At 52.9% G+C, this 27,473-nt stretch overlaps 2 protein-coding genes and 1 long non-coding RNA gene across 11 annotated transcripts; 2 read left to right on the forward strand and 1 right to left on the reverse strand.

Annotated features, from left to right (window-relative positions):
* Positions 1 to 58: 58 nt before the first annotated feature.
* Positions 59 to 13,260, forward strand: LOC139586291 (synaptophysin-like protein 1). The gene is made up of 6 exons (XM_071419577.1): positions 59 to 196; positions 2,872 to 3,008; positions 4,343 to 4,690; positions 4,768 to 4,777; positions 10,216 to 10,392; positions 11,042 to 13,260. The coding sequence occupies exons 1-6, from the start codon at positions 128 to 130 to the stop codon at positions 11,147 to 11,149; spliced, it is 849 nt and encodes a 282-aa protein (XP_071275678.1). The 5' UTR covers positions 59 to 127; the 3' UTR covers positions 11,150 to 13,260.
* Positions 4,810 to 7,554, forward strand: LOC139586303 (uncharacterized). Of its 9 annotated transcripts, none has more exons than XR_011677692.1 (8): positions 4,810 to 5,287; positions 5,332 to 5,537; positions 5,572 to 5,759; positions 5,945 to 6,061; positions 6,432 to 6,747; positions 6,816 to 7,076; positions 7,110 to 7,190; positions 7,346 to 7,554. It is a non-coding gene; the product is annotated as an uncharacterized lncRNA (long non-coding RNA). The 9 variants fall into 9 exon arrangements; XR_011677693.1 differs by having other exon boundaries at positions 4,810 to 5,204; positions 5,268 to 5,537; XR_011677695.1 differs by having other exon boundaries at positions 4,810 to 5,097; positions 5,171 to 5,537.
* A 1,239-nt stretch (positions 13,261 to 14,499) lies between the features above and the next one.
* On the reverse strand, positions 14,500 to 23,806 carry LOC139586301 (kallikrein-14-like). Its single transcript, XM_071419599.1, has 5 exons — positions 23,625 to 23,806; positions 21,394 to 21,622; positions 19,461 to 19,714; positions 16,890 to 17,026; positions 14,500 to 14,953 (listed from the first exon to the last, which is right to left on the reverse strand). The coding sequence occupies exons 1-5, from the start codon at positions 23,773 to 23,775 to the stop codon at positions 14,801 to 14,803; spliced, it is 924 nt and encodes a 307-aa protein (XP_071275700.1). The 5' UTR covers positions 23,776 to 23,806; the 3' UTR covers positions 14,500 to 14,800.
* Between the last annotated feature and the right edge of the window lie 3,667 nt (positions 23,807 to 27,473).

Raw genomic sequence — 27,473 nt, forward strand, 5'->3', positions numbered from 1 at the left:
CTGCGGGCCAATCAGCGCGCGGGATGCAAATGAGGCCGCCGTGCTGAAGGGGAGGGGGCGCGAGGGGGCGCGGCGCGGGGGGATGTGACGTCACTTCCGTCGCGCGGCGCGTGACGTCACGGCAGCAATGGCGGCGCCGCGGGTGTCGCTGGGGGCGCTGAAGGAGCCGCTGGGGCTGAGCCGGGGCCTGCAGTGGGTGAGGGACTGGGGGATACTGGGATGGACTGGTTTATACTGGTTTGGACTGGGATGGACTGGGATGGACTGGGATGGACTGGTTTGTACTGGGATGGACTGGGAACGGAACTGGGACAAACTGGGAGTCACTGGGAGGGGATCGGGTGGTGCTGGGATAAACTGGGAGCGACTGGGAGGGAACTGGGGCGGGTTTGGGGCTACTGGTTTGTACTGGTTTATACTGGTTTGTACTGGGATGGACTGGGAGGGGACTGGGAACGGAACTGGGACAAACTGGGAGCGACTGGGAGGGGATCGGGGGGTGCTGGGATGAACTGGGGGGAACTGGGAGGGAACTGGGGCGGATCGGGGGGGGGAACTGGGGGGGGTTTGGGGTTACTGGTTTGTACTGGGATGGACTGGGAGGGGACTGGGAGGGGAACTGGGACAAACTGGGAGTGATTGGGAGGGGTTTGGGGTTACTGGGAGGGACTGGGAGTGACCGGGAGCCAAACTGGGGGAACTGGGAAGGGACTGGGAGGGAATTGGATGAAAATTTTGGGGATTTTTGGGAATTTTGAGGCTGCATTTTTTTAGTTTTTATTATTATTTTGTTTTTATTTTTATTTTTTTATTATTATTTCTATTATTTTTATTATATTATTATTTTTATTTTTATTATTTCTATTACACTATTGTTTTTACTTTATTTTTATTATTTCTATTATTTTTATTACATTATTATTAATTATTATTTTTATTATTTTTTATATTATTATTATTGTTATTATTCCGAGTATTTTATTAACATCCCAATTTTTGTTGCATTTTCCCCATTTTTTACCAAATTTTAGAGCAAAAAATTCGAAATTTTCCCAAGTTTTCCTGAATTTTCCCTTTTTTAACCAAATTTTGCCCTTAAAAATTTCAAATTTCCCCGATTTTTCCCATTTTTACCAAATTTTGCCCCCCCCAAATTCCGTATTTTTCCAAGTTTTCCAAATTTTCCCATTTTTTACCATATCTTGTTCTCAATAACCCCAAATTTTCCCAAATTCCCCGTTTTTTAACCAAACTTTGCCCTCAAAAATCCCACAAAAAATTTTCCCAAAACTTCCCCATTTTTAACCAAATTTCCATCCAAAAAATCCCAAATTTTCCCAAAACTATCATCTCAAAAATCCCAAATTTTCCCAATTTTTCCCAATTTTTTGTTGGATTTTCCCCATCTCTACCCAACTTTTGTGCTCAAAAATCCAAAATTTCCCTCAAATTTTCCCATTTTTTACCAAATCTTGACTTCAAAAATCTCAAATTTTCCCCATTTTTACCAAATTCTTACCTCAACAATACCAAAATTCCCCTAAATTTTCCCTAAATTTTCCCATTTTTATCCAAATCTTGGCCTCAAAAATCTCAAATTTTCCCTTCCAAAATCCCAGTTTTTCCCCCAAATTTTTACCATTTTTTCCCAAATTTTTACCATTTTTTCCCAAATTTTGACCTCAAACTCCCCAAATTTTCCCAATTTCCCCCAAATTTTGCCCCCCAAAATCCCAAATTTTCCCATTTCCCCCCCAAAATTTTGCCCCCCAAAATCCTAAATTTCCCCCAAATTTTCATCTGAAAAATCCTAAATTTTCCCAAAATTCTCCCCAAATTTCCCCATTTTTATCCAAATCTTGACCTCAAAAATCCCAAATTTCCCCAAACTTTTTCCATTTTAACCAAATTTTCTTTTCCAAAATCCCAGCTTTTCCCCCAAATTTTGACCTCAAAATCCCCAATTTTTACCATTTTTTCCCAAATTTTTACGGTTTTTCTCCAAATTTTGACCTCAAAACCCCCAAATTTTCCCAATTTCCTCAAATTTTCCCAAATTTTCCCCAGATTTTCCCCATTTTATCCAAATCTTGACCTCAAAAATCTCAATTTCTCCAAATTTTCCCATTTTTAACAAAATTTTGCCTTAAAAAATCCTAAATTTTACTAAAATTCTCCCAAAATTCCCCCATTTTCATCCCAAATTTTCCCTTCCAAAATCCCAGTTTTTTCTCCCAATTTTTTACCGTTTTTCCCCAAATTTTGACCTCAAAACCCCCAAATTTTCCCAATTTCCCCAAATCTTCCTGTTTTCCCCCAAATTTTGCCCCCCAAAATCCTAAATTTTCCCCAAATTTTCCTAAAATTTCCCCATTTTCATCCAAATCTTGACCTCAAAAATCCCAAATTTCCCCAAACTTTTTCCATTTTAACCAAATGTTCACTTCCAAAATCCCAGCTTTTCCCCCAAATTTTTACCGTTTTTTCCCAAATTTTGACCTCAAAACCCCCAAATTTTCCCAATTTCCCCAAATTTTGACCTCAAAACCCCCAAATTTTCCCAATTTCCCGAAATTTTGCCCCCCCAAATCCCAAATTTTCCCCACATTTTCATCTCAAAAATCTCAAATTTTCCCCAAATTTTCCCTTCCAAAATCCCAGTTTTTCCCCCAAATTTTTACCATTTTTACCAAATTTTTACCATTTTTCCCCAAATTTTGACCTCAAACTCCCCAAATTTTCCCAAATTTTCCCCAAATTTCCCCCAATTCCCCCCAAATTCCCCCAATTTTTTTTTCCTTCCCTTCCCCCAAAATCCATAATTTCAATATTTTTCCCCATTTTCCCCAAAATCCCCGTTTTTCCCCCCAGTTTTTCTCCATCTTCGCCTTCGCCACCTGCGGCGGCTTCGAGGGCTCCGTCACCGTCAGCGTCACCTGCGCAGGTGGGGACAACGGCACCGAGGCGCGGGCGACCAACGTCACGGCCACCTACGGGTACCCCTTCAGGTGAGCGGGGACACACCTGGGGACAGGTGAGGGACACCTGGGGACACACCTGGGACATTGGGGACACACCTGGGACACACCTGGGACAGGCGACCAATGTCACGGCCACCTACGGGTACCCCTTCAGGTGAGCGGGGACACACCTGGGGACACACCTGGGGACATTGGGGACACACCTGGGACAGGTGAGGGACATTGGGGACACCTGGGGACATTGGGGACACACCTGGGGACATTGGGGACACACCTGGGACAGGTGAGGGACACCTGGGGACAGGTGAGGGACACCTGGGGACACACCTGGGACACACCTGGGACACCTGGGGACATTGGGGACACACCTGGGGACAGGTGACGAATGTGACGGCTGCCTACGGGTACCCCTTCAGGTGAGGGACATGGGGACACACCTGGGGACACCTGGGGGACATTGGGGACACACCTGGGACACACCTGGGACAGGTGACGAACGTGACGGCCGCCTATGGGTACCCGTTCAGGTGAGGGACATGGGGACACACCTGGGGACACCTGGGAGACACTTGGATGGGGGGGGATGGAAGGTGCAGAACGTTCCAAAGTTGTCCCAGGTGACCCCAGGTGTGCCCAGTCCCTCCCAGGTGTGCCCAGGTGTGCTCAGGTGACCCTCAGGTGATTCCAGCTGTGCTCAGGTGACCCCAGGTCCCCCTCAGGTGACCCCAGGTGTGCTCAGTCCCTCCCAAGTGTCCCCAGGTGACCCCAGGTCCCTCTCAGGTGACCCCAGGTGTGTCCAGATGACCCCAAGTGGCCCTCAGGTGATTCCAGGTGTGCTCAGGTGACCCCCAGGTGATTCCAGGTGACTCCAGGTCCCTCTCAGGTGTGCTCGGGTGACCCTCAGGTCCCTCTCAGGTGACCCCCAGGTCACTCTCAGGTGACCCCAGGTCCCTCTCAGGTGATTCCAGGTCCCTCTCAGGTGTGCCCAGGTGACCCCCAGGTGATTCCAGCTGTGCTCAGGTGACCCTCAGGTGATTCCAGGTGTGCCCAGGTGACCCCAAGTGTGCCCAGGTCCTCCTCAGGTGACCCCAGGTCCCTCTCAGGTGTGTCCAGATGACCCCAGGTGTGCTCAGGTGACCCTCAGGTGATTCCAGGTGTGCCCAGGTGTGCCCAGGTTCCTCTCAGCTGTGCTCAGGTGACCCTCAGGTGATTCCAGGTGACCCCAGGTCCCTCTCAGGTGTGTCCAGATGACCCCAAGTGTGCCCAGGTGACCCTCAGGTGATTCCAGGTGACCCTCAGGTGACCCCAGGTCCCTCTCAGGTGACCCCAGGTGTGCCCAGCTGTTCCCCTCCTCTCCCTAGGTTGAACCAGGCCGTGTTCCAGCCCTCCCTGACTCACCTGTGCAACCACACCTGGCCCCAGGACGTTCACCTGGTCGGGGATTTCTCCTCGGCCGCCAGGTTCTTCGTGGGCGTGGCCGTGGGCGCCTTCCTCTACAGCCTGGGGGCGCTGGGGCTGTACCTGGGCTACCTGCACCTGTACAGGTGTGCGGGGTCCCGCCTGCCCCTCCTGGTGAGTGACATTCACCTGTACAGGTGTGCCCAGGTGTGCTCTGGGGTGTTACCTGTACAGCCTGGGGGCGCTGGGGCTGTACCTGGGCTACCTGCACCTGTACAGGTGCGCGGGGTCCCGCCTGCCCCTCCTGGTGAGTGACATTCACCTGCTCAGGTGGGGTTTAGGAACTCGATTCAGGTGTGACCGGGTGGGATTTGGGAACTCCATTCAGGTGGTTTCAGGTGGGACTTACCTGCTCAGGTGGGGTTTAGGAACTCAATTTACCTGTACAGGTGTGTTCAGGTGGGATTGACCTGCCCAGGTGGGATTTGGGAACTCTATTCAGGTGTGTCCAGGTGGGGTTGACCTGTACAGGTGTGACCAGGTGGGGTTTGGGAGCTCAGTTCAGGTGAGCTCAGGTGGGGTTTTACCTGCACAGGTGAGCTCGGGTGGGGTTTAGGAACTCAACTTACCTGTACAGGTGTGTTCAGGTGGGGTTTGGGAGCTCAGTTCAGGTGAGCTCAGGTGGGATTTAGGAACTCACCTGTACAGGTGGGCTCAGGTGAGTTCAGGTGGGATTTGGGAACTCAATTCAAGTCGGTTCAGGTGGGCTCAGGTGGGATTTACCTGCTCAGGTGGGATTTGGGAGCTCAGTTCAGGTGAGCTCAGGTGGGATTGACCTGCCCAGGTGTGACCAGGTGGGATTTAGGAACTCAGTTCAGGTGGGCTCAGGTGTGTCCAGGTGAGCTCAGGTGGGGTTTGGGAACTCAATCCAGGTGGGTTCAGGTGGGCTCAGGTGGGATTTAGAGGCCCAGGTGTGCCCAGGTGTGCTCTGGGGTGTTACCTGTACAGCCTGGGGGCGCTGGGGCTGTACCTGGGCTACCTGCACCTGTACAGGTGTGCGGGGTCGCGCCTGCCCCTCCTGGTGAGTGACAGTCACCTGTACAGGTGTGCCCAGGTGGGGTCTGGTGGGGTTTGGGAACTCAATTCAAGTCAGTTCAGGTGTGCCCAGGTGGGATTTGGGAACTCCATTCAGGTGGGTTCAGGTGGGATTTGAGAATTCAGGTGTGCCCAGGTGTGTTCAGGTGGGATTTGGGAGCTCAGGTGAGTTCAGGTGGGGTTTGGGAACTCAGTTCAGGTGTGCTCAGGTGGGGTTTAGGAACTCAACTCACCTGTACAGGTGTGCCCAGGTGTGTTCAGGTGGGGTTTGGGAACTCAATCCAGGTCAGTTCAGGTGGGCTCAGGTGGGGTTGACCTGCCCAGGTGTGCCCAGGTGTGCCCTGGGGGCACTGGGGCTGTACCTGGGCTACCTGCACCTGTACAGGTGTGCGGGGTCCTGCCTGCCCCTCCTGGTGAGTGACAGTCACCTGCACAGGTGGGGTTTAGGAACTCGATTCAGGTGTGCTCAGGTGTGCTCAGGTGGGGTTTGGGAGCTCAATTCAGGTCGGTTCAGGTGTGCTCAGGTGGGATTTAGAGGCCCAGGTGTGTCCAGGTGGGATTTAGGAACTCAATTCAGGTGGTTCCAGGTGGGATTTGGGAGCTCCGTTCAGGTGGGACTTACCTGCTCAGGTGTGCTCAGGTGAGGTTATGGAACTTAATTTACCTGTACAGGTGGGCTCAGGTGTGTTCAGGTGGGGTTTAGGAACTCAATTCAGGTCGGTTCAGGTGTGCTCAGGTGGGATTTAGATGCCCAGGTGGGTTCAGGTGGGATTTACCTGTCCAGGTGTGCAGGTTCGCGCCTGCCCCTCCTGGCGAGTCACAATTCACCTGCACAGGTGGGGTTTAGGAACTCAATTCAGGTGTGTCCAGGTGGGGTTTGGGAGCTCAATTCAGGTGGACCCAGGTGGGATTGACCTGTCCAGGTGTGCCCAGGTGGGGTTTGGGAACTCAATTCAGGTGAGCTCAGGTGGGGTTTAGGAACTCAATTCAGGTCAGTTCAGGTGTGCTCAGGTGGGATTGGCCTGCCCAGGTGGGGTCTGGTGGGGTTTGGGAACTCGATTCAGGTGGGATTTACCTGTTCAGGTGAGCTCATGTGGGGTTTGGGAGCTCAATGCAAGTTGGTTCAGGTGGGCTCAGGTGGGATTTAGAGGCCCAGGTGTGTTCAGGTGGGATTTGGGAACTCAACTCAGGTGTGTCCAGGTGTGTCCAGGTGAGCTCAGGTGGGATTTAGGAACTCAATTCAGGTGAGCTCAGGTGGGATTTAGGAGCTCAGGTGGGCTCAGGTGGGGTTTAGAAGCTCAGTCCAAGTGGGCTCAGGTGGGATTTGGGAACTCAACTCAGGTTTGTCCAGGTGAGCTCAGGTGGGATTTGGGAGCTCAGTCCAGGTGTGTCCAGGTGGGGTTTGGGAGCTCAGGTGAGTTCAGGTGGGGTTTAGGAACTCACCTGTACAGGTGTGCTCAGGTGGGATTTAGGAGCTCAGTCCAGGTGAGCTCAGGTGGGATTTGGGAACTGAATTCAGGTGTGTCCAGGTGGGATTTGGGAGCTCAGGTGTGTCCAGGTGGGCTCAGGTGGGATTTAGGAACTCAGTCCAGCTGTGTCCAGGTGTGTTCAGGTGGGTTTAGGAGCTCAGCCCAGGTGTGTCCAGGTGGGATTTAGGAACTGAATTCAGGTGAGCTCAGGTGGGATTTAGGAACTCACCTGTACAGATGGGCTCAGGTGGGGTTTAGGAGCTCAGGTGTGTCCAGGTGGGATTTAGGAGCTCGGCCCAGGTGGGCTCAGGTTTGTTCAGGTGGGATTTGGGAGCTCAGGTTTGTCCAGGTGGGATTTGGGAGCTCAGGTGGGCTCAGGTGGGATTTAGGAACTCGGTCCAGGTGGGATTTGGGAGCTCAGTCCAGGTGGGCTCAGGTGGGGTTTAGGAACTCAATTCAGGTGTGCCCAGGTGTGTCCAGGTGGGATTTAGGAGCTCAGGTTTGTCCAGGTGACCTCAGGTGGGATTTGGGAACTGAATTCAGGTGAGCTCAGGTGGGATTTGGGAGCTCAGGTGGGATTTAGGAGCTCGGTCCAGGTGTGCCCAGGTGTGTCCAGGTGAACTCAGGTGGGATTTAGGAGCTCGGTCCAGGTGAGCTCAGGTGAAATTTTTGGGCCTCCCCAGTGGGAATTCCAATGGAACGTGACAAAATTGTGAGGGAATTTTGGGGAATTTCGGTGGAATTTGGGGAATTTCAGTGGAATTTTGGGAATTCTGAGGAAATTTGGGGAATTTCGATGGAATTTTGGGAATTCCGGTGGAATTCAGCAGAATTTTGATGGAATTTTGGGAGGATTTTGGAGGAATTTTGATGGAATTTTGCGGATTTTTAGACAAAATTCGGGGGAATTTTGACAGAATTTGGGCAATCCTGAGGAAATTTCGGTGGAGTTTCGATGAAATTCGGGGATTTTTAGGGAATTATGGGGAATTTGGGGATTTTTAGGGAATTTTTGAGGGACTTTTTGCTGAAATTTGGGAGAATTGTGATGAAATTTGGGGAGGATTTTGATGGAATTTCAGGAACTTTAACCAGGATTTTTTTTTAAGTTTTGATGGAATTTAGGGGAATTATTTTGGGATTTTTTAAATTTTTAGGAATTTTTATGAAATTTGGGGAATTCTGAGGAAATTTTGGAGAATTTGGACGGAATTTCGACAAAATTTCGATGGAATTTGGGGAATTTTTGAAGGGACTTTCAATTAAATTTGGGATAATTTTGATGGAATTTTTTAGGAATTTTGGGGGGATTTCGATGGAATTTTTGGGAATTCAGGAGAATTTTTCCCCAAATTTCCAAATTTTGGTGCAAATTTTGGGGTTCCCGATGGAATTTTGGTCGATTTTGGGGGGTTTAACCCTTTGTGCCCCTTCTCTCTCCCTTTGCTGCCTCTGAAGGACCCCAGGTAAGTCCTGACCCCAAAATTCCCATTTTTTCCCTCAAAATCCCCATTTTTCCCCTCAAAATTCCCATTTTTCCCTCAAACTTTCCCTTTCCCCCCCCTAAAATTCTCCTTTTTTCCCCCAAAATCTCATTTTTCACCCCAAAACTCCCATTTCCCCTCCAAAATTCACGTTTTCCTTGCAAAATTCCCATTTTTCACCCCAAAATTCCCATTTTCCTCTCAAAACTCTGCAGGAATTTTTTACCTTTTTATCCCAATTTTTTTCCTTTTTTGTCACTTTTTTTGTCTCTTTTCCTCCTTTTATATTTTTCCCATTTTTCCCTTTTTTTCCCTCTATTTTTGGGTCATTTTCCTGCATTTTTAGATCATTTTTTGTCCATTTTTGGATCATTTTTTGTGCTATTTTTAGGTCATTTTCCTGCTATTTTTGGGCCATTTTTGGGCCATTTCTTTTCCATTTTTAGGCCATTTTGGGGCCACTTTTGGGCCATTTTCTCTCTGTTTTTTCACTTTTTTTTTTAGTAGTTTCTCCATTTTTGGGGCCATTTTTCCTCCATTTTTTCTCCATTTTTAATCCATTTTCTCTCCATTTTTGTGCCATTTTTAATCCATTTTTTCTCCCTTTTTTGTGCCATTTTTAATCAATTTTTGTGTCATTTTCCTCCATTATTGAGCCATTTCTTGCAATTTTTGAGCCATTTTTTAATCCTTTTTTGAGCCATTTTTTCTTTATTTTTGGGCCATTTTTTGCCATTTTTGAGCCATTTTTAATCCATTTCTGTGCAATTTTCACTCGGTTTTTGGGCCATTTCTTCTCCATTTTTGGGTTATTTTCCTTTTATTTTTGGGTCATTTTCCTACCAATTTGGTGCCAATTTTTCTCCGTTTTTTGGCCAATTTTTCTCCATTTTTTGGCCATTTTCTCTTCATTTTTGGGTCATTTTCTCTCTTATTTTTGAGTTGTTTTCCCGCCATTTTTGGTTCATTTTTTACCCATTTTTAGACCATTTTTGGGGCATTTTTTCTCCATTTTTGTGCCATTTTTTGGCAATTTTCACTCAATTTTTGCGCCTTTTTTTCCTCCTTTTTTCCTCCATTTTTTAGAGCATTTTCCCCATTTCTGGGTCATTTTCCCACCATTTTTTCTTCTTTTCTCTCCATTTTTGGGTCATTTTCTCTCCATTTTTGGATCATTTTCTCTCTCATTTTTGAGTTGTTTTTTGGGGGTTTTTTTTTGCATTTTTCCACCATTTTTGGGTCATTTTCTCTCTATTTCTGTGCCATTTTTTTCTCTCGTTTTGGGTCATTTTCTGACCATTTCTTCTTCTTTTCTATCAATTTTTGGGTCATTTCCTCTCTTATTTTTGAGTTGTTTTCTCTCTATTTTTGGGTCATTTTCTCTCTATTTTTGGGTCATTTCTCTCCATTTTTGGGCCATTTTTTCTTCCATTTTTTGGCCATTTTGTGCCATTTTTGGCTCATTTTCTCCCCATTTTTGGGTCATTTTCTCTCTTATTTTTGAGTTGTTTTCTCTCAATTTTTTGGCCATTTTCCCTCCATTTTTGGGTCATTTTCTCTCTCATTTTTAATTTTTTTTTCCCCCCATTTTGGGTCATTTTCTGACCATTTTTTCTCCATTATTTCCCAATTTCTCCTTCGATTTCTGATCCCCACCTCTGCCCCTCCCCCATTTCTGGTCAGTTTTTCTCCATTTTTTCCCCGATTTTCGCCGTTTTTTCCCATTTTTTGTAATTTTTTTAAAATTTTTCCCATTTTCCCGATTTTTCTCCCCGTTTCCGTGCCCAGGACCTGCTCTTCTCGTGCCTCGGTGCCGCTCTCTGGCTCGGCGCCTCCTCGGCCTGGGCCCAGGGCCTGCGCCACGTCCGGGCGGCCGTGACCGCGCCCCTCCCCCACTGCCCCTCCCCCACCGCCAGCTGCACCCCCCCCGCGGCCACGCCCATGGGGGGGCTGGGGGCCTCCGTGGTGAGAAACAATGGGGGAAACTGAGGCACGATGGGGGGAAACTGAGGCACGGAGAGGGCGGGGCAAGGGGCGGGGCTGGGGGCGTCCGTGGTGAGAAACAATGGGGGAAACTGAGGCACAATGGGGGGAAACTGAGGCACGGAGAGGGCGGGGCAAGGGGCGGGGCTGGGGGCGTCCGTGGTGAGAAACAATGGGGGAAACTGAGGCACGGAGAGGGCGGGGCAAGGGGCGGGGCTGGGGGCGTCCGTGGTGAGAAACAATGGGGGAAACTGAGGCACGGAGGGGGCGGGGCCAGGGGCGGGGCTGGGGGCGTCCGTGGTGAGAAATTGGGGGGAAACTGAGGCACAGGGAGGGGGAAACTGAGGCACAATGGGGGGGCTGGGAGAGGATTTGGGGGGGAAATCAAGCAGGGAAACTGAGGCACGGGTGGGGGAGGGGATTTGGAGGATGGGGGAGGGGATTTTGGGGGAAATCGAGTGGGGGAAACTGAGGCAGGGGTGGGGGAGGGGAATCGGCCATTTTGGGCCACACCCAGACCACGTTGGGGGCGGGGCTTGGATGGAGACAGCGGGTGGTGGGGGAGGGGCTTACAGAGATAGGGGGCGGGGCTTGATACTCTGGCCCCGCCCCCACCCCGCGTCTCTTCCAGGCCTTCGGGTTCCTCAATCTCCTGCTCTGGGCCGGCGGCTCCTGGTTCGTCTACAAGGAGACCCCTCTGCACCGCCCCGCCCCGCCCCCCGACCCCGCCCCCATGTGACCACGCCCCCTCCCCCACACTTTTCTAGCGGTGCCGATTTGGGGGGGGCGGGGCTGAAACGTGGGGGGCGGGGCCGGGCGTTGGGGGAGGGGCTTTGTGCGCTGAGCTCTGGGGGGAGGGGAGGGGAAGGGTGGGGGAGGGGTGGGTGACGGTGACGCCTTGGGGGGCCTTGGGTTGACCTTTGGGTGACCTCGCTTGGCCTTGGGTGGGTGTGGTCTGGACCTTGGGGTGGCCTTGGGTTGGTTGGGCTTGGCCTTGGGTTGGCCTTGGGTTGGCCTTGGGTTGGTCTTGACTTTGGGTTGGTCTCAACTTTGGGTTGGTCTTGACCTTGGCTTGGTTTTGACTTTAGGTTGGTCTTGGGGTTGGTCTTGGCCATGGTTGGGTCTTAACTTGGGCCTGATCTTAATCATGACTTGGTCTTGACCTTGGGTTGGTCTTGGCTTCAGGTTGACTTTGGCCATGGATTGGTCTTGACCTTGGGTTGGTCTTGACCTTGGTTTGGTCTTGACCATGGGTTGATCTTGACTTTGGGTTGGTCTCGGCCATGGGTTGGTCTTGACTTCAGTTTGGTCTTGACCATTTGTTAGTCTTGACTTTGGGTTGGTCTTGACCTTGGCTTGGTTTTGACTTTAGGTTGGTCTTTGGTTTGGTCTTGGCCATTGGTTGGTCCTGACTTTGGGTTGGTCTTGACTTTGGGCTGGTCTTGACTCTGGGTTCGTTGGTCTTGGCCATGGTTGGGTCTTAACTTAGGCCTGATCTTAATCATGGGTTGGTCTTGACCTTGGGTTGGTCTTGGCCATGAGTTGGTCTTGGCTTTGGGTTGACTTTGGCCATGGATTGGTCTTGACCTTGGGTTGGTCTTGGCCATGGGTTGGTCTTGGCCATGGGTTGAGCTTGACTTAGGGTTGGTCTTCAGTTTGAGTTGGTCTTGACTTTAGGTTGATCTTGACTTCAGGTTGGTCTTGACTTTGTTGGTCTTGACTTTGGGTTGGTTTTGACTTTAGGTTGGTCTTTGGTTTGGTCTTGACCATTGGTTGGCTTTGACTTTGGGCTGGTCTTGACTCTGGGTTCGTTGGTCTTGGCCATGATTGGGTCTTGACCTTGGGTTGGTTGATCTTGACCATGAGTTGGTCTTGGCCTTGGGTTGGTCTTGGCCTTGGGTTGGTTGGTCTTGGCCCTGGGTTTGGTCTTGAGCTTGAGTTGGTCTTGACTTTAGGTTGGTCTTGACCATTGGTTGGTTGACCTTGACTGGGCGTGGCCTTGACCTGGGCTGACCATTAATGGAGGTGACCATTGAGTTGGCCTTGATTTCGTTAACGGTTAATTGGTTAATTGGGCTGACCACTGGGGTGGTCTTGATTTCGTTAACGGTTAATTGGTTAATTGGGCTGACCATTGGGTTGGCCTTGACTTTGACCATCGATTGCCCGGTCTTGACTCGCGGCGGTCGTTGGGTTGAGTTTTGCTGACCATTGCTTGGGTTGACCAAGGGTTGCATTGAGTTGATCTTGAGTTTGGCTTTTGGTTGGGTTGGGTTGGGTTGAGTTGACCATGAGTTGGGTTGAGTTGACCTTGGGTTGGGTTGACATTGGTTGACGTTGGGTTGGGTTGATCTTCAGTTGGGTTGGGTTGATTTTGGGGTGGGTTGGGTTGAGTTGACCTTGGCTGACCTTGAGTTGGATTTGGTCGACCTTGACTTGAATCGGGATCAGTTGATGTTGAGTTGGGTTGGGTTGCCTTGGGTTGGGTTTGGTTGATTTTGAGTTGGGTTGAGTTGGGTTGACCTTGGGTTGGGTTGACCTTGGTTGACTTTGGGTTGGGTTTGGTTGATTTTGGGGTTGGTTGGTTTTGGGTTGGGTTTGGTTGACCTTGGGTTGGGTTTGGTTGATTTTGGGTTGAGTTTTGTTGATTTTGGGTTGGTTTGGGTTGACCTTGTCTGACCTTTGCTTGACCCCGCTCGGGATTCGCGGCCCCTGATTGGCCCCACCCCCTCTGCCCTCCTCCCATTGGCTCCTCCCCTTGGTGGGCGTGGCCAAACACTCCGGGCTCCCCTCCCCTCCCCCCCCCCCCCCGCTCCGCAAGTGCCTCAATAAACGAAATTCTGGGAAAAAGCCCCAAAATCGACGCCGGGAGCGGGGGAGGGGCCACGCCCGCCCCTCCCCCGCCCAGGGGACCCTTGGGGACATCGCGGGGGAGGGGGAGGGGGGGTTGGGGACACCAGAGATGGACCCGAGGCCGCGTTTGCCCCAAATTTATTGGTTCTGAGCCCAAATCCGCGTCCCCTCCGTCACCGCCCGGGGGTGGCACCAAGGTGGCACCGAGATGGCCCCAAGGTGGCCTTGGTGGCACCAAGATGGCCCAAATGTGCCCCAGGTGCCATCACCGTGTCCCTTGTCCCCACCCTGTGCTGGCCCAGCTCCGTGGGCCCACCACGTCCCCAGAGCGTCCCCGTGCCACCACCGCGTGTCCCCGTGATGTCCCCAAGGTGTCCCCAAGGTCCCCATGATGTCATCATGATGTCCCCAAGGTGTCCCCGTGATGTCCCCAAGGTGTCCCCAAGGTCCCCTGTTGGTGTCCACGGTGTCCTGGAGCCGCCACAGGACAAGTGTGACCTTGGTGTCCCCCATCCCGGTGTGCCCAAGGTGTCCCCATGATGTCCCCACGATGTCCCCATGATCTCCATGATGTCACCATGATCCCCATGATGTCCCCAAGGTGTCCCCAAGGTGTCCCCAAGGTGTCCCCAGGTCAGTTCCTGTCCATGGTGTCCAGGATCCACGGGATGAACCTGCAGACCCTGGTGTGACCCAAGGTGTCCCCATGATCTCCCCAAGGTGTCCCCATGATCTCCATGATGTCCCCAAGGTGTCCCCAAGGTGTCCCCATGATCTCCATGATGTCCCCAAGGTGTCCCCAAGGTGTCCCCAGGTCAGTTCCTGTCCATGGTGTCCAGGATCCATGGGATGAACCTGCAGACCCTGGTGTGACCCATCCCTGTGTCCCCAGGCTGTCCCCATGATGTCCCCATGATCTCCCCATGATTTCCCCATGTCCCCAAGGTGTCCCCAAGGTGTCCCCAAGGTGTCCCAGGTCAGTTCCTGTCCATGGTGTCCAGGATCCAGGGGATGAACCTGCAGACCCTGGTGTGACCCATGCCCGTGTCCCCATGATCTCCCCATGTTCCCGTGATGTCCCCATGATGTCCCCATGATCTCCATCATGTCCCCATGATGTCCCCATGTCCCCAGGTCAGTTCCTGTCCATGGTGTCCAGGATCCATGGGATGAACCTGCAGACCCTGGTGTGACCCATCCCCGTGTCCCCAGGCTGTCCCCATGATGTCCCCATGATCTCCCCATGATTTCCCCATGTCCCCAAGGTGTCCCCATGATCTCCATGATGTCCCCATGATGTCACCATGTCCCCAAGGTGTCCCCAAGGTGTCCCCATGTCCCCAAGGTCAGTTCCTGTCCATGGTGTCCAGGATCCATGGGATGAACCTGCAGACCCTGGTGTGACCCATGCCCGTGTCCCCATGTCCTGAGCCTGTTCCCAGCCTGTCCCCATGATCTCCCCATGTTCCCGTGATGTCCCCATGATGTCCCCATGTCCCCAAGGTGTCCCCATGATGTCCCCAAGGTGTCCCCAAGGTCAGTTCCTGTCCATGGTGTCCAGGATCCACGGGATGAACCTGCAGACCCTGGTGTAGACCCCGGGGTGGCCGGGCAGGGCGCAGGTCTGGAGCCCCCAGGAGACCACGCCCTGCAGGGTCCCATTGCAGGACAGGGGACCCCCGGAGTCACCCTGGGGACACACACAGGGGTCAGAGGTCACCCGGGGGCACTCGGGGTCATTTGGGGCATTTTGGGGATTTTTTGGGGATTTTTTGGGGATTTTTTGGGGATTTTTTTGGGGGGATTTTGGGGGTGGTTGTGGTCATTTAGGGTTCACTCAGGGTCATTTTGGGGCATTTTTGGGATTTTTTTGAGATTTTTTTGGGGTTTTTTTGGAATTTTTGGGGATTTTTTGGGGGGGGATTTTTGGGGTTGTGGTCACTCAGAGGTCAGGGGTCACTCAGGGTTATTTGGGGATTTTTTGGGTTTTTTCTTAATTTTTGGGGATTTTGGGGGGGATTTTTGGGGTTGTCACTCATGGGTCACTCAGGGGTAACTCAGGGTCATTTTGGGGCATTTTTGGGATTTTTTTTTGAGATTTGGCGGGATTTGGGGGGATTTTGGGGGTTGGGGTCACTCAGGGATGTTTTGGGACATTTTTGGGATTTTTTTGAGATTTTTTGCGGACTTTTTTTGAATTTTGGGGGATTTTTTGGGTGATTTTTGGGGTTGTGGTCACTCAGGGTCATTTGGGGATTTTTTGGGTTTTTTTTTTTAAATTTTGGGGGATTTTGGGGGATTTTTGGGGTTGTCACTCATGGGTCCCTCAGGGTTCACTCTGGGTCATTTTGGGGCATTTTTGGGATTTTTTGGAGATTTTTTGGGGGTGGTTTTTTTAATTTTTGGGGATTTTTTGGGGGGGGATTTTTGGGGTGGTGGTCACTCAGGGGTCACTCAGGGGTCAGCAGATTTTACGCTAATTTTGGGCAGATTTTGATCAGATTTGGGGCAGATTTAGGGGGTATTTTGTTGAGATTTTAGGCAGATTTTGGGCAGATTTGGGGCAGATTTTGGTCCGGTTTGGGGCAGATTTCAGGCAGATTTTGGGCAGATTTGGGCCAGATTTTCAGTGGATTTTGGGCAGATTTTGGGTGTAATTCAGTCATAACTTCCTGAGGTTTGGAGCAGATTCTGGGCAGGTTTTGTTCAGCCTTTGGGCCGATTTTGGGGCAGAATCTGCCCAGATTTTGGGCACATTCAGGGAGGATTTAGGTCAGATCTGGGGCGAGTTTGGGCCGGGTTTGGGGCAAGTTCGGGCCGGGTTTGGGGCGAGTTTAGGTCAGATCTGGGGTGAGTTCAGGCCGGGTTTGGGGCGCGTTCAGGCCGGGTTTGGGGCACGTTCAGGCCGGGTTTGGGGCGAGTTCAGGCCGGGTTTGGGGCGAGTTCAGGCCGGGTTTGGGGCGGGTTTGGGCCAGGTTTGGGGTGAGTTTAGGTCAGATCTGGGGCGAGTTCAGGCCGGGTTTGGGGTGTGTTTAGGCCGGGTTTGGGGCGAGTTCAGGCCGGGTTTGGGGCGAGTTCAGGCCGGGTTTGGGGCGAGTTCAGGCCCGGTTTGGGGTGAGTTCAGGCCGGGTTTGGGGCGCGTTCAGGCCGGGTTTGGGGCGAGTTTAGGCCGGGTTTGGGGCGAGTTCAGGCCGGGTTTGGGGCAAGTTCAGGCCAAGTTTGGGGCGAGTTTAGGTCAGATCTGGGGCGAGTTCAGGCCGGGTTTGGGGCGAGTTCAGGCCGGGTTTGGGGCACGTTTAGGCCGGGTTTGGGGCGAGTTTAGGCCGGGTTTGGGGCGAGTTCGGGCCGGGTTTGGGGCGCGTTCAGGCCGGGTTTGGGGCAAGTTCAGGCCAAGTTTGGGGCGAGTTCAGGCCGGGTTTGGGGCAAGTTCAGGCCAAGTTTGGGGCGAGTTTAGGTCAGATCTGGGGCGAGTTCAGGCCGGGTTTGGGGCGCGTTTAGGCCGGGTTTGGGGTGCGTTCAGGCCAGGTTTGGGGCGAGTTTGGGGCGCGTTCAGGCCGGGTTTGGGGCGCGTTCAGGCCAGGTTTGGGGCGCGTTTAGGCCAGGTTTGGGGCGCTCTGGGCGCTGACCTGGCAGGAGTCGACGCGGCGGTTGCTGACGCCGGCGCAGAGCATGCTGGGCGTGATGCGCCGCGGGTACGCCCGGCGACAGGCGGCGTCCGACAGCAGCTGCACGTAGGCGCACATCAGCCGGTCCGGGAGCGTCACTGCCGGGTACTCGGGGGTTACTCGGGGGTTACTCAGGGGTTACTCGGGGGTCAGAGGGGTGGGGACACCCCCAGGATGGTCCTGGAGGGCCCCAGGGGCTACTCATGTTTTACTCATAGGTTACTCATAGGTTACTCATGGGTTACGCAGGGCTTACTCGGGGGTCAGCAGGCTGGGGACACCCCCAGGATGGTCCTGGAGGGCCCCAGGGGCTACTCAGGGGTTACTCAGGGGTTACTCAGGGGTAACGGATGCTGTGGCTGAGGCTGGCCTGGGGAGCCCCAAATTCACCCCAATTTTACCCCAAATTCACCCCAATTTCCCCTTCAATTTTCCCCAAATTTCACTCAAATTTCACCCCAATTTCCCCGTGAATTTTCCCCAAATTTCACTCAAATTCCACCCCAATTTCACTCCAATTTCACCCAAATTTCACCCCAATTTCCCCTTCAATTTCCCCCCAATTTCCCCTTCAATTTTCCCCAAATTTTCTCCAAATTTCACCCCAATTTCACCCCAATTTTCCCTAAATTTCACTCAACTTTCAGCCCAATTTCCCCATGAATTTTCCCCAAATTTCACTCAAATTTCACCCAAATTTCACCCGAATTTTCTCCAAATTTCACCCCAATTTCCCCTTCAATTTTCCCCAAATTTCACTCAAATTTCAGCCCAATTTCCCCTTCCATTTTCCCCCAAATTTCACCCAAATTTCCCCTTCAGTTTTCCCCAATTTTTCTCCAAATTTCACCCCAATTTCCCTGTGAATTTTCCCCAAATTTCACCCAAATTTCCCCTTCAATTTTCCTCAAATTTCATCCCAATTTCCCCTTCAATTTTCCCCAAATTTCACTCAAATTTCACCCAAATTTCACCCGAATTTTCTCCAAATTTCACCCCAATTTCCCCTTCAATTTTCCCAAAATTTCCTGCAAATTTTCCCCAAATTTCACCCCAATTTCCCCTTCAATTTTACCCAAATTTCACTCAAATTTCACCCCAATTTCAGCCCAATTTCCCCTTCAATTTCACCCAAATTTTCCCCAAATTTCACTCAAATTTCACCCCAATTTCCCCTTCAATTTCCCCCCAATTTTCTCCAAATTTCACCCCAATTTCCCTGTGAATTTTCCCCAAATTTCCCCTTCAATTTTCCCCAAATTTCCTGCAAATTTCACCCAAATTTTCCCCACATTTCACCCCAATTTCCCCTTCAATTTTCCCCAAATTTCACCCAAATTCCCCCCAGTTTTTTACCCTGGGGCGTGGTGACAGTGCCCCAGCCAGACAGCAGGCAGGACTCTTGGGGCAGGGCCAGTGGCCGCACGCTCACCCAAATTTCACCCAAATTTCACCCAAATTTCACCCAAATTCCCCCGAATTTCCCCCAAATTTCCCCCAAATTTCACCCAAATTCCCCCAATTTCCCCCCAGTTTTTTACCCTGGGGCGTGGTGACGGTGCCCCAGCCGGACAGCAGGCAGGCCTCGCCGGGCCGGCCGCACTCCCGGGGCAGCGCCAGCGGCCGCACGCTCCGGTCAATGGCCCCAGGAGCCCCAAATTCACCCCAATTTCACCCAAATTTCACTCAAATTTGACCCAAATTTCACCCCAATTTCCCCTTCAATTTTCCCCAAATTTCACCTCTATTTCACCCAAATTTCATCCCCTATTTCACCCAAATTTCATCCCAATTTCCCCTTCAATTTCCCCTAAATTTTCTCCAAATTTCACCCCGATTTCCCCTTCAATTTCCCCCAAATTTTCTCCAAATTTCACCCCAATTTCCCTGTGAATTTTCCCCAAATTTCACTCAAATTTCGCCCCAATTTCCCCTTCAATTTTCCCCAAACTTCACCCCAATCTCACCCAATTTTCCATCCCCAATTCCCGCAATTTCCCCCTTATTTTTTTCCCAGTTTTCACCCCAACTTCACCCAAATTTCACCCCAATTTCTACTTCAATTCTCCCCAAATTTCACTCCAATTTCACCCCAATATCACCCATATTTCACCCAAATTTCACCCCAATTTCCCTGTGAATTTTCCCCAAATTTCACTCGAATTTCACCCCAATTTCACCCAAATTTCACTCTATTTTCACGCCAATTTTCCCCAAATTTCACCCCAATTTCCCCTTCAATTTTCCCCAAATTTCACCTCAATTTCACCCAAATTTCATCCCCTATTTCACCCCAATATCCCCTTCAATTTCACCCAAATTTTCCCCAAATTTCACCCAAATTCCCCCAATTTGCCCCCAGTTTTTTACCCTGGGGTGTGGTGACGGTGCCCCAGCCCGACAGCAGGCAGGACTCTCAGGGCAGGGCCAGTGGCCGCACGCTCACCCAAATTTCACCCAAATTTCACTCAAATTTCACCCAAATTCCCCCAAATTTCCCCCAAATTTCCCCCAATTTCTGGTGTCACTGACCCTGGGGCGTGGTGACGGTGCCCCAGCCGGACAGCAGGCAGGCCTCGCCGGGCCGGCCGCACTCCCGGGGCAGCGCCAGCGGCCGCACGCTCCGGCCGATGGCCGCCGGCCGGTCCAGGCGCAGCAGGGCCAGGTCCGAGTCCAGGGTGACGGGGTTGAAGCTGGGGTGGGGCAGGGCCAGCGTCACCCGGCGCTCCTGCTCCGTCCCCTCGCGCCGCCGGAGGTCATCCTCGCCCAGCCGGACACGGAGACCCCTGCGGGCACAGCGGGGACACTGAGGGCGTGGGGGACACAGGGGACAGCGGGGACACTGAGGGCGTTGGGGACAGCGGGGACAGTGAGGGCGTTGGGGACATTGGGGACAGCGGGGACAATGGCGGGGTTGGGGACATTGGGGACAGCAGGGACAGTGAGGGCGTTGGGGACAGCGGGGACAATGATGGGGTTGGGGACATTGGGGACAGCGGGGACAATGGCGGGGTTGGGGACAGTGGGGACAATGATGGCGTTGGGGAGAGCGGGGACATTGGGGACAATGATGGGGTTGGGGACATTGGGGACTTTTTGGGGACATGGAGGGGGCTGGGGATGTTGGGGACATTGGGAGGTTTGGGGATGTTGGAGATGTTGAGGACATGGGAGGGGTTGGGGACATTGGGGATATTGGGGGCCTTGGGGACATTGGGGACACAGGGGATGTTGGGAACATTGGGAATCCTGAGTGGGTTGGGGACATTGAGGACATCTGTCCCCAGGGTGTGTCCCCAAGGGCTGTCCCCTGTCCCCAGGCTGTGTCCCCATGTCCCCATCCCTGTCACCTCCGGACGCAGTGCGCCGCCGTCAGCACCCAGAGGGGCCGCACCTGTCCCTGTCCCCTGTCCCTGTGAGCTGTCCCCTGTCCCTGTCCCTGTCCCCAAGGGGTGTCCCCCTGTCCCCTGTCCCCTGTCCCTGTCACCTCTGGACGCAGTGCGCCGCTGTCAGCACCCAGAGTGGTGTCCCCTGTCCCCAGGCTGTGTCCCCTGTCCCTGTCATTGTCCCCAAGGGCTGTCCCCATGTCCCTATCCCTGTCACTGTCCCCATGTCCCCATGTCCCTGTCACCTCCGGACGCAGTGCATCGCCATCAGCACCCAGAGTGGTGTCCCCTGTCCCCAAGTGCTGTCCCCAAGGGCTGTCCCCTGTCCCCAAGGTGTGTCATTGTCCCCTGTCCCTGTCCCTGTCACCTCCGGACGCAGTGCGCCGCCGTCAGCACCCAGAGGGGCCGCACCTGTCCCTGTCCCCAGGATGTGTCCCCTGTCCCCTATCCCTGTCATTGTCCCCATGTCCCCAGGGATGTCCCCATGTCACCTCTGGACGCAGTGCGCCGCCGTCAGCACCCAGAGTGGTGTCCCCTGTCCCCAGGCCGTGTCCCCTGTCCCTGTCACTGTCCCCAGGATGTGTCACTGTCCCCATGTCCCTGTCCCTGTCACTGTCCCCATGTCCCTGTCCCCTGTCACTGTCCCCATGTCCCCATGTCCCTGTCCCTGTCCCCATGTCCCCATGTCCCCATGTCCCCATGTCACCTGCGGACGCAGTGCGCCGCCGTCAGCACCCAGAGGGGCCGCACCTGTCCCTGTCCCCATCCCTGTCCCTGTCATTGTCCCCATGTGCCCAGGGCTGTCCCTGTCACCTGCGGACGCAGTGCGCCGCCGTCAGCACCCAGAGGGGCCGCAGCTCTCCCTGTCCCCTGTCCCCAGGCTGTGTCCCCTGTCCCCTGTCACTGTCCCCATGTCCCCATGTCCCCAGGGATGTCCCCATGTCCCCAGGGATGTCCCCATGTCACCTGCGGACGCAGTGCGCCGCCGTCAGCACCCAGAGGGGCCGCACCTGTCCCTGTGAGCTGTCCCCAGGCTGTGTCCCCATGTCCCCAGGGATGTCCCCATGTCCCCATGTCACCTGCGGACGCAGTGCGCCGCCGTCAGCACCCAGAGGGGCCGCACCAGGACGCCCCCGCACTGCAGGGGGCCGTAGACCAGCGCCTGCCAGGGCTGGGACAGGGGCAGGCACGGGTACCCCCCGATGATCCGGTCCTCGTCCCCCTCGGGTGACACCGGCACGCAGGCGCCACCATCGCCCTCGGCGCGCTGGCCCTGGGGACACGGCGGAGGCTGGCACACGGTGGCACCTGCGGGGACAAAGGGACACACGGGGGTGGGGGGGGCTTTGTGGGGTGGGGGCGGCAGGGGTGGGGCCTGGTCACCAAGTGCCACCAGGGGTGGGGCCTGGGTCACCAAGTGCCACCAGGAGTGGGGCCTCCATGGGGACATGGGGACAAGTGTGTCACCTCCATGGGGACAGCGGGATGGCACCTCCATGGGGACAGTGCCAGCAGGTGTGGTGCCTGGGTCACCAAGTGCCACCTGGAATGTCCCCTGGGCCACCAGGTGTGGCACCTCCATGGGGACGCTGGCATCAGGTGTGGCACCTTTATGGGGACATTGGGGACAAGTGTGTCACTTCATGGGGACAGCAGGGTGGCACCTCCATGGGGACAGTGCCACCAGGTGTGGCGCCTGGGTCGCCAGGTGTGTCACTTCATGGGGACAGTGCCACCCCCGCATTATCCGCTGGGCCACCAGGTGTGGCACCTTCATGGGGACACGTGTGTCACCTCACAAGGACAGCAGGTGTGGCACCTTCACAGGGACATGGGGACAGCAGGTGTGGCACCTCCATGGGGACAGTGCCACCAGGTGTGGCATCTGGGTCACCAAATGCCACCAGGAGTGTCACCCGGGCCACCAAATGCCACCAGGAATGGCACTTGGGTTACCAGGTGTGGCACCTCGATGGGGACATGGGGACAAGCGTGTCACCTCCATGGGGACAGTGCCACAAAGGTGACACCTGGGTCACCAAATTGTCCCCATGGAGGTGCCACCCACAGTGTCCCCTGGGCCACCAGGTGTGTCACTTCATGGGGACAAGTGTGTCACCTCCATGGGGACAGTGCCACCAGGTGTGGTGCCTGGGCCACCATGTGTGGCACCTTCACAGGAACATGGGGACAAGTGTGTCACCTCCATGGGGACATGGGGACAAGTGTGTCACCTCCACGGGGACAATGCCACCAGGAGTGTCCCCTCATGGGGACAGCAGGTGTGGCACTGTCACAGGGACAATGTCACCAGGAGTGTCACCTGGGCCACCAAGTGCCACCAGGAATGGCACCTGGGTCACCAGGTGTGGCACCTCCATGGGGACAATGCCACCCGGAGTGTCACCTGGGCCACCAAGTGCCACCAGGTGTGGCGCCTCGTGAGGAGAACACATGGGGCACATCCCTGGGCCACCAGAATTGTCACCTGGGCCACCAAGTGCCACCAGGAGTGTCACCTGAGTCACCGCCAGGCGTGGCACCTTCACAAGGCCACCAAGAGCTGTCCCCTGGGCCGCCAGGTGTGGCACCTCCATGGGGACGCTGGCATCAGGTGTGGCACCTCCATGGGGACATGGGGACACCTGTGTCACCTGCCTTGGGCCACCAGGTGTGGCACCTCCATGGGGACACCTGGATTGTCCCCTGGGCCACCAGGTGTGGGGACAATGCCACCGGGAGTGTCCCCTGGGCCACCAGAGAGGTCCCCAGGTGTGTCCCCAGGTATCCCCAGGTGTGTCCCCAGGTGTGTCCCAGCTGTCCCCAGCTATCCCCAGGTGTGTCCCCAGGTGTCCCCAGGGGTGTCCCCAGGGGTGTCCCCAGGTATCCCCAGGTGTGTCCCCAGGTGTGTCCCCAGGTGTGCCCCAGCTGTCCCCAGCTGTCCCCAGGTGTCCCCAGGTGTGACCCCAGATGTCCCCAGCTGTCCCCAGGTGTGTCCCCAGGTGTATCCCCAGGTGTGACCCCAGCTGTCCCCAGCTGTCCCCAGCTGTCCCCAGGTGTCCCCAGCTGTCCCCAGGTGTGTCCCAGCTGTCCCCAGGTATCCCCAGCTGTCCCCAGGTGTCCCCAGGTGTCCCCAGGTGTATCCCCAGCTGTCCCCAGCTGTCCCCAGGTGTCCCCAGCTGTCCCCAGGTGTGTCCCAGCTGTCCCCAGGTATCCCCAGCTGTCCCCAGGTGTCCCCAGCTGTCCCCAGGTGTCCCCAGGTGTGTCCCCAGGTGTCCCCAGGTGTATCCCCAGGTGTGTCCCCAGGTACCTGAGAGCAGCAGCACCAGCAGCAGCAGCAGCGGCTCCACGGCCCTGAGGGGACACAGGAGGGGACACAAAAGGTGACACAGGTGACCCGGCTGCCCCTCCCCCACGGCCTGGCCCCTCCCTCCCTCCCTTCCCCCTCCGTCTGTTCCCATTTCCCCCCAATTTTCCCCCAATTTCTTCCCCGTTACTCCCCGGGTTTCTCCACTTCCCCCATTTCCCCCATTTCCATTTTCCTCATTTCCCCCATTTCCATTTCCCCCATTTCCCCCATTTCCCCCATTTCCCCATTTTTCCCCATTTTTCCCCATTTTCCCCATTTCCATTTCCCCCATTTCCCCATTTCCCCCATTTTCCCCATTTCCATTTCCCCCATTTCCCATTCCCCCATTTCCCCCATTTCCATTTCCCCCATTTCCCCATTTTTCCCATTTCCCCCATTTCCATTTCCCCCATTTTCCCTCATTTCCCCATTTCCATTTCCCCCATTTCCCCATTTTTCCCCATTTTCCCCATTTCCCCCATTTCCATTTCCCCATTTCCATTTCCCCCATTTCCATTTCCCCCATTTTTCCCATTTCCCCATTTCCATTTCCCCCATTTCCCCCATTTCCCATTCCCCCATTTTCTCCATTTTCCCCATTTCCCATTTTCCCCATTTCCCATCAATTTTCCCACCTTTTCCTTCATTTTGCCCATTTCCCTCTTTTCTCCATTTCCTCCATTTCCCATTTCCCCGATTCCCCTTTCCCCATTTCCATTTTCCCCCATTTCCCCCATTTCCCATTCCCCCCATTTATTTCCATTTTCTCCATTTCCATTTTCAGCATTTTCCCCCATTTTCCCACCCCCATTTTACCATTTCCCCCCATTTCCCCCATCTTCCCCCATATTTCCATTTCCCCCATTTCCATTTCACCCCATTCTTCCCCATTTCCAATTTCCCCCCTTTCCCATTTTCCCATTCCTCCATTTCCATTTCCCCCATATTTTCCCCATATTTACCCCATTTCCATTCCCTCCCATATTTCCCCCCATATTTCCATATCCCCCATTCCCCATTTCCCTCCATATTTCCCCCATATTCCCCCCACATTTTCCCCCACATTCCCCCCACATTCCCCATTTCCCCCCCCATTTCCCCCATATTCCCCCACATTTCCCCCATATTTCCCCCACATTTTTCCCCCCATATTTCCCCCCATATTCCCCCCATATTTCCCCCACATTTCCCCCCATGTTTCCCCCCATATTCCCCCCATATTTCCCCCACATTTCCCCCCATGTTTCCCCCCATATTCCCCCCATATTTCCCCCACATTTCCCCCCATATTCCCCCCCATTTTCCCCATATTCCCCCCATATTTACCCCCACATTCCCCTCATATTTCCCCCCATACTTCCCCCATATTTCCCCCATATTTCCCCCATATTTCCTCCATATTCCCCCAATTTCTCCCCCATATTTCCCCCCACATTTCCCCCCATTTTCCCCCAATTCCCCCCATATTTCCCCCGTATTTCCTCTCATATTCCCCCCGATTTCCCCCCGATTTCCCCCACATTTCCCCCATATTCCCCCCATTTCCGCCATATTCCCCCATATTTCCCCCATATTTTCCCCCATATTCCCCCCCAATATTTCCCCCCACATTTCCCCCATATTTCCCACACATTTCCCCCCACATTTCCCCCATATTTCCCCACATTTCCCCCCCATTTCCCCCATATTTCCCCCCATATTCCCCCCATTTCCCCCCCATTTCCCCCCCATTTCCGCCCCATTTCCTCACCGCTCTCCCATTCTGTCCCCGCTGTCGCCTCTGTCCCCCCCCCCCCCCCGCGCTGTCCCCGCGCTTTTGTGGCCGCGCCTGCCCTGGGGGAGGGGCGGCGGCCGCTCCTGCCTCAGTTTCCCCGGATCTCGTTAATCCCGGGACGCTCTGACTCAGCCGCTCCCGCCCCGCTCTGCCCCACTTCGGCCCAGTTAAGCCCAGTTTAGCCCAGTTTAGCCCGGTCCGGAGCCCGCCCAGCCCCGCTTTTCCTGTTCCCCCCCCTTTTCTCCCGATTTTTCCTCATTTTTCCTCATTTCCCCCCTGATTTTCCCCATTTTTACCACATTTCCCCCTGATTTTCCCTATTTCTGGATCATTTTCCCTTGATATTCCCCATTTTTTTATCATTCCCCCTGATTTTCCCCATTTTTACCACATTTTCCCCTGATTTTCCCCATTTTTGCCACATTTTCCCCTGATTTCCCCCATTTTTTATCATTTTCCCTTGATATTCCCCATTTTTTATCATTTTCCCTTGATATTCCCCATTTTTTAATCATTTCCCCTGATTTCCCCCATTTTTTATCATTTCCCCCTGATTTTCCCCATTTTTACCTAATTTTCTCCTGAATTTCACCATTTCTGCATAATTTTCCCCTGATTTTCCCCATTTTTTATCATTTTCCCCTGATTTTCCCCGTTTTTACCACATTTTCTCCCAAATTTCACCATTCCTGGATAATTTTCCCCTGATTTTCCCTATTCCTGGATCATTTTCCCCTGATTTTCCCCATTTTTTATCATTTTCCCTTGATTTTCCCCATTTTTACCTCATTTTTTCCTGAATTTCACCATTTCTGGATCATTTTCCCTTGATTTTCCCCATTTTTTAATCATTTCCCCTGATTTTCCCCATTTTTACCTCATTTTTTCCTGATTTTCCCCATTTTAACCTCATTTCCCCCTGATTTTCCCATTTTTTACCACATTTTCTCCTGAATTTCACCATTTCTGCATAATTTTCCCCTGATTTTCCCTATTTCTGGATCATTTTCCCTTGATTTTCCCCAGTTTTTATCATTTCCCCTGATTTTTCCCATTTTTTATCATTTTCCCCTGATCTTCCCCATTTTTTTTATAATTTCCCCTGATTTCCCCCATTTTTTATCATTTCCCCTGATTTTCCCCATTTTAACCTCATTTTCTCCTGATTTTCCCACGTTTTTACCTCATTTTCCCCAGTTTCGCCTCATTTTCCCCTGATTTTCCCCATTTTTGGATATTTTCCCCATTTTTTCTCCTTCCTGCCCATTTTTACCTCATTTTCCCTGGATTTTTACCCTTTCCACCCCATTTTGCCCCTTTCCCCCCTGATTTGTCCCATTTTTGCCCCCTTTTCCCTGATTTTTCCTGTTTTGCCTAATTTTCCCTTGATTTTGACTCTTATTTCCCCATTTTTACTTCATTTTTTGCTGATTTTCCCCATTTTTGGATATAATTTCCTGGGGTTTCCTCCTCCTTGCCCTTTTTTCCCCTCCCTCCCTGATTTTACCAATTTTTGCCCAATTTTTCCCAACTTTTGCTCCTTTTTAGTAATTTTTGCCTCTTTTTCCCTGGATTTTGTCCTTTTTTGCCATTATTTTGTCCAATTTTGCCTCATTTTTCTTGGCTTTTGCTCCTTCCTGCCCCTCATTTCTCCCTGGTTTTCCCCTTTTTGCCCCTTTTTCCCCAATATTCCCATTTTGGGTTAATTTCCCCCTACATTTGCCCCTCTCCACAATTATTTGCCTCATTTATCCCAAATTTTCCCCTTTTCTGCCCATTTTTTACTCACCTTTTCCTTATATTTCCTCTTTCTACCTAATTTTGCCTCATTTTCCCTTATTTTTGTCCAATTTCCCTCCTTTCTGCTCATCTTTCCTCATTTCTCCATTTTTTGCCCATTTCCACCCCATTTTTTCCCATTTCCTCTGCTTTTTCTCACCCCCCCAATTTCCTCCCAATTTCTCCAAATTTTCTCCAATTTTTCCCAATTTTGCCCCTTTTCCCCTGATTTTTCCCATTTCTGCATCATTTTCTCC

Source organism: Agelaius tricolor, unplaced genomic scaffold (genome assembly GCF_023055355.1).
Source record: "Agelaius tricolor isolate 1412-34295 unplaced genomic scaffold, bAgeTri1.0.p SCAF_111, whole genome shotgun sequence".
Taxonomy (NCBI): Eukaryota; Metazoa; Chordata; class Aves; order Passeriformes; family Icteridae; genus Agelaius; species Agelaius tricolor.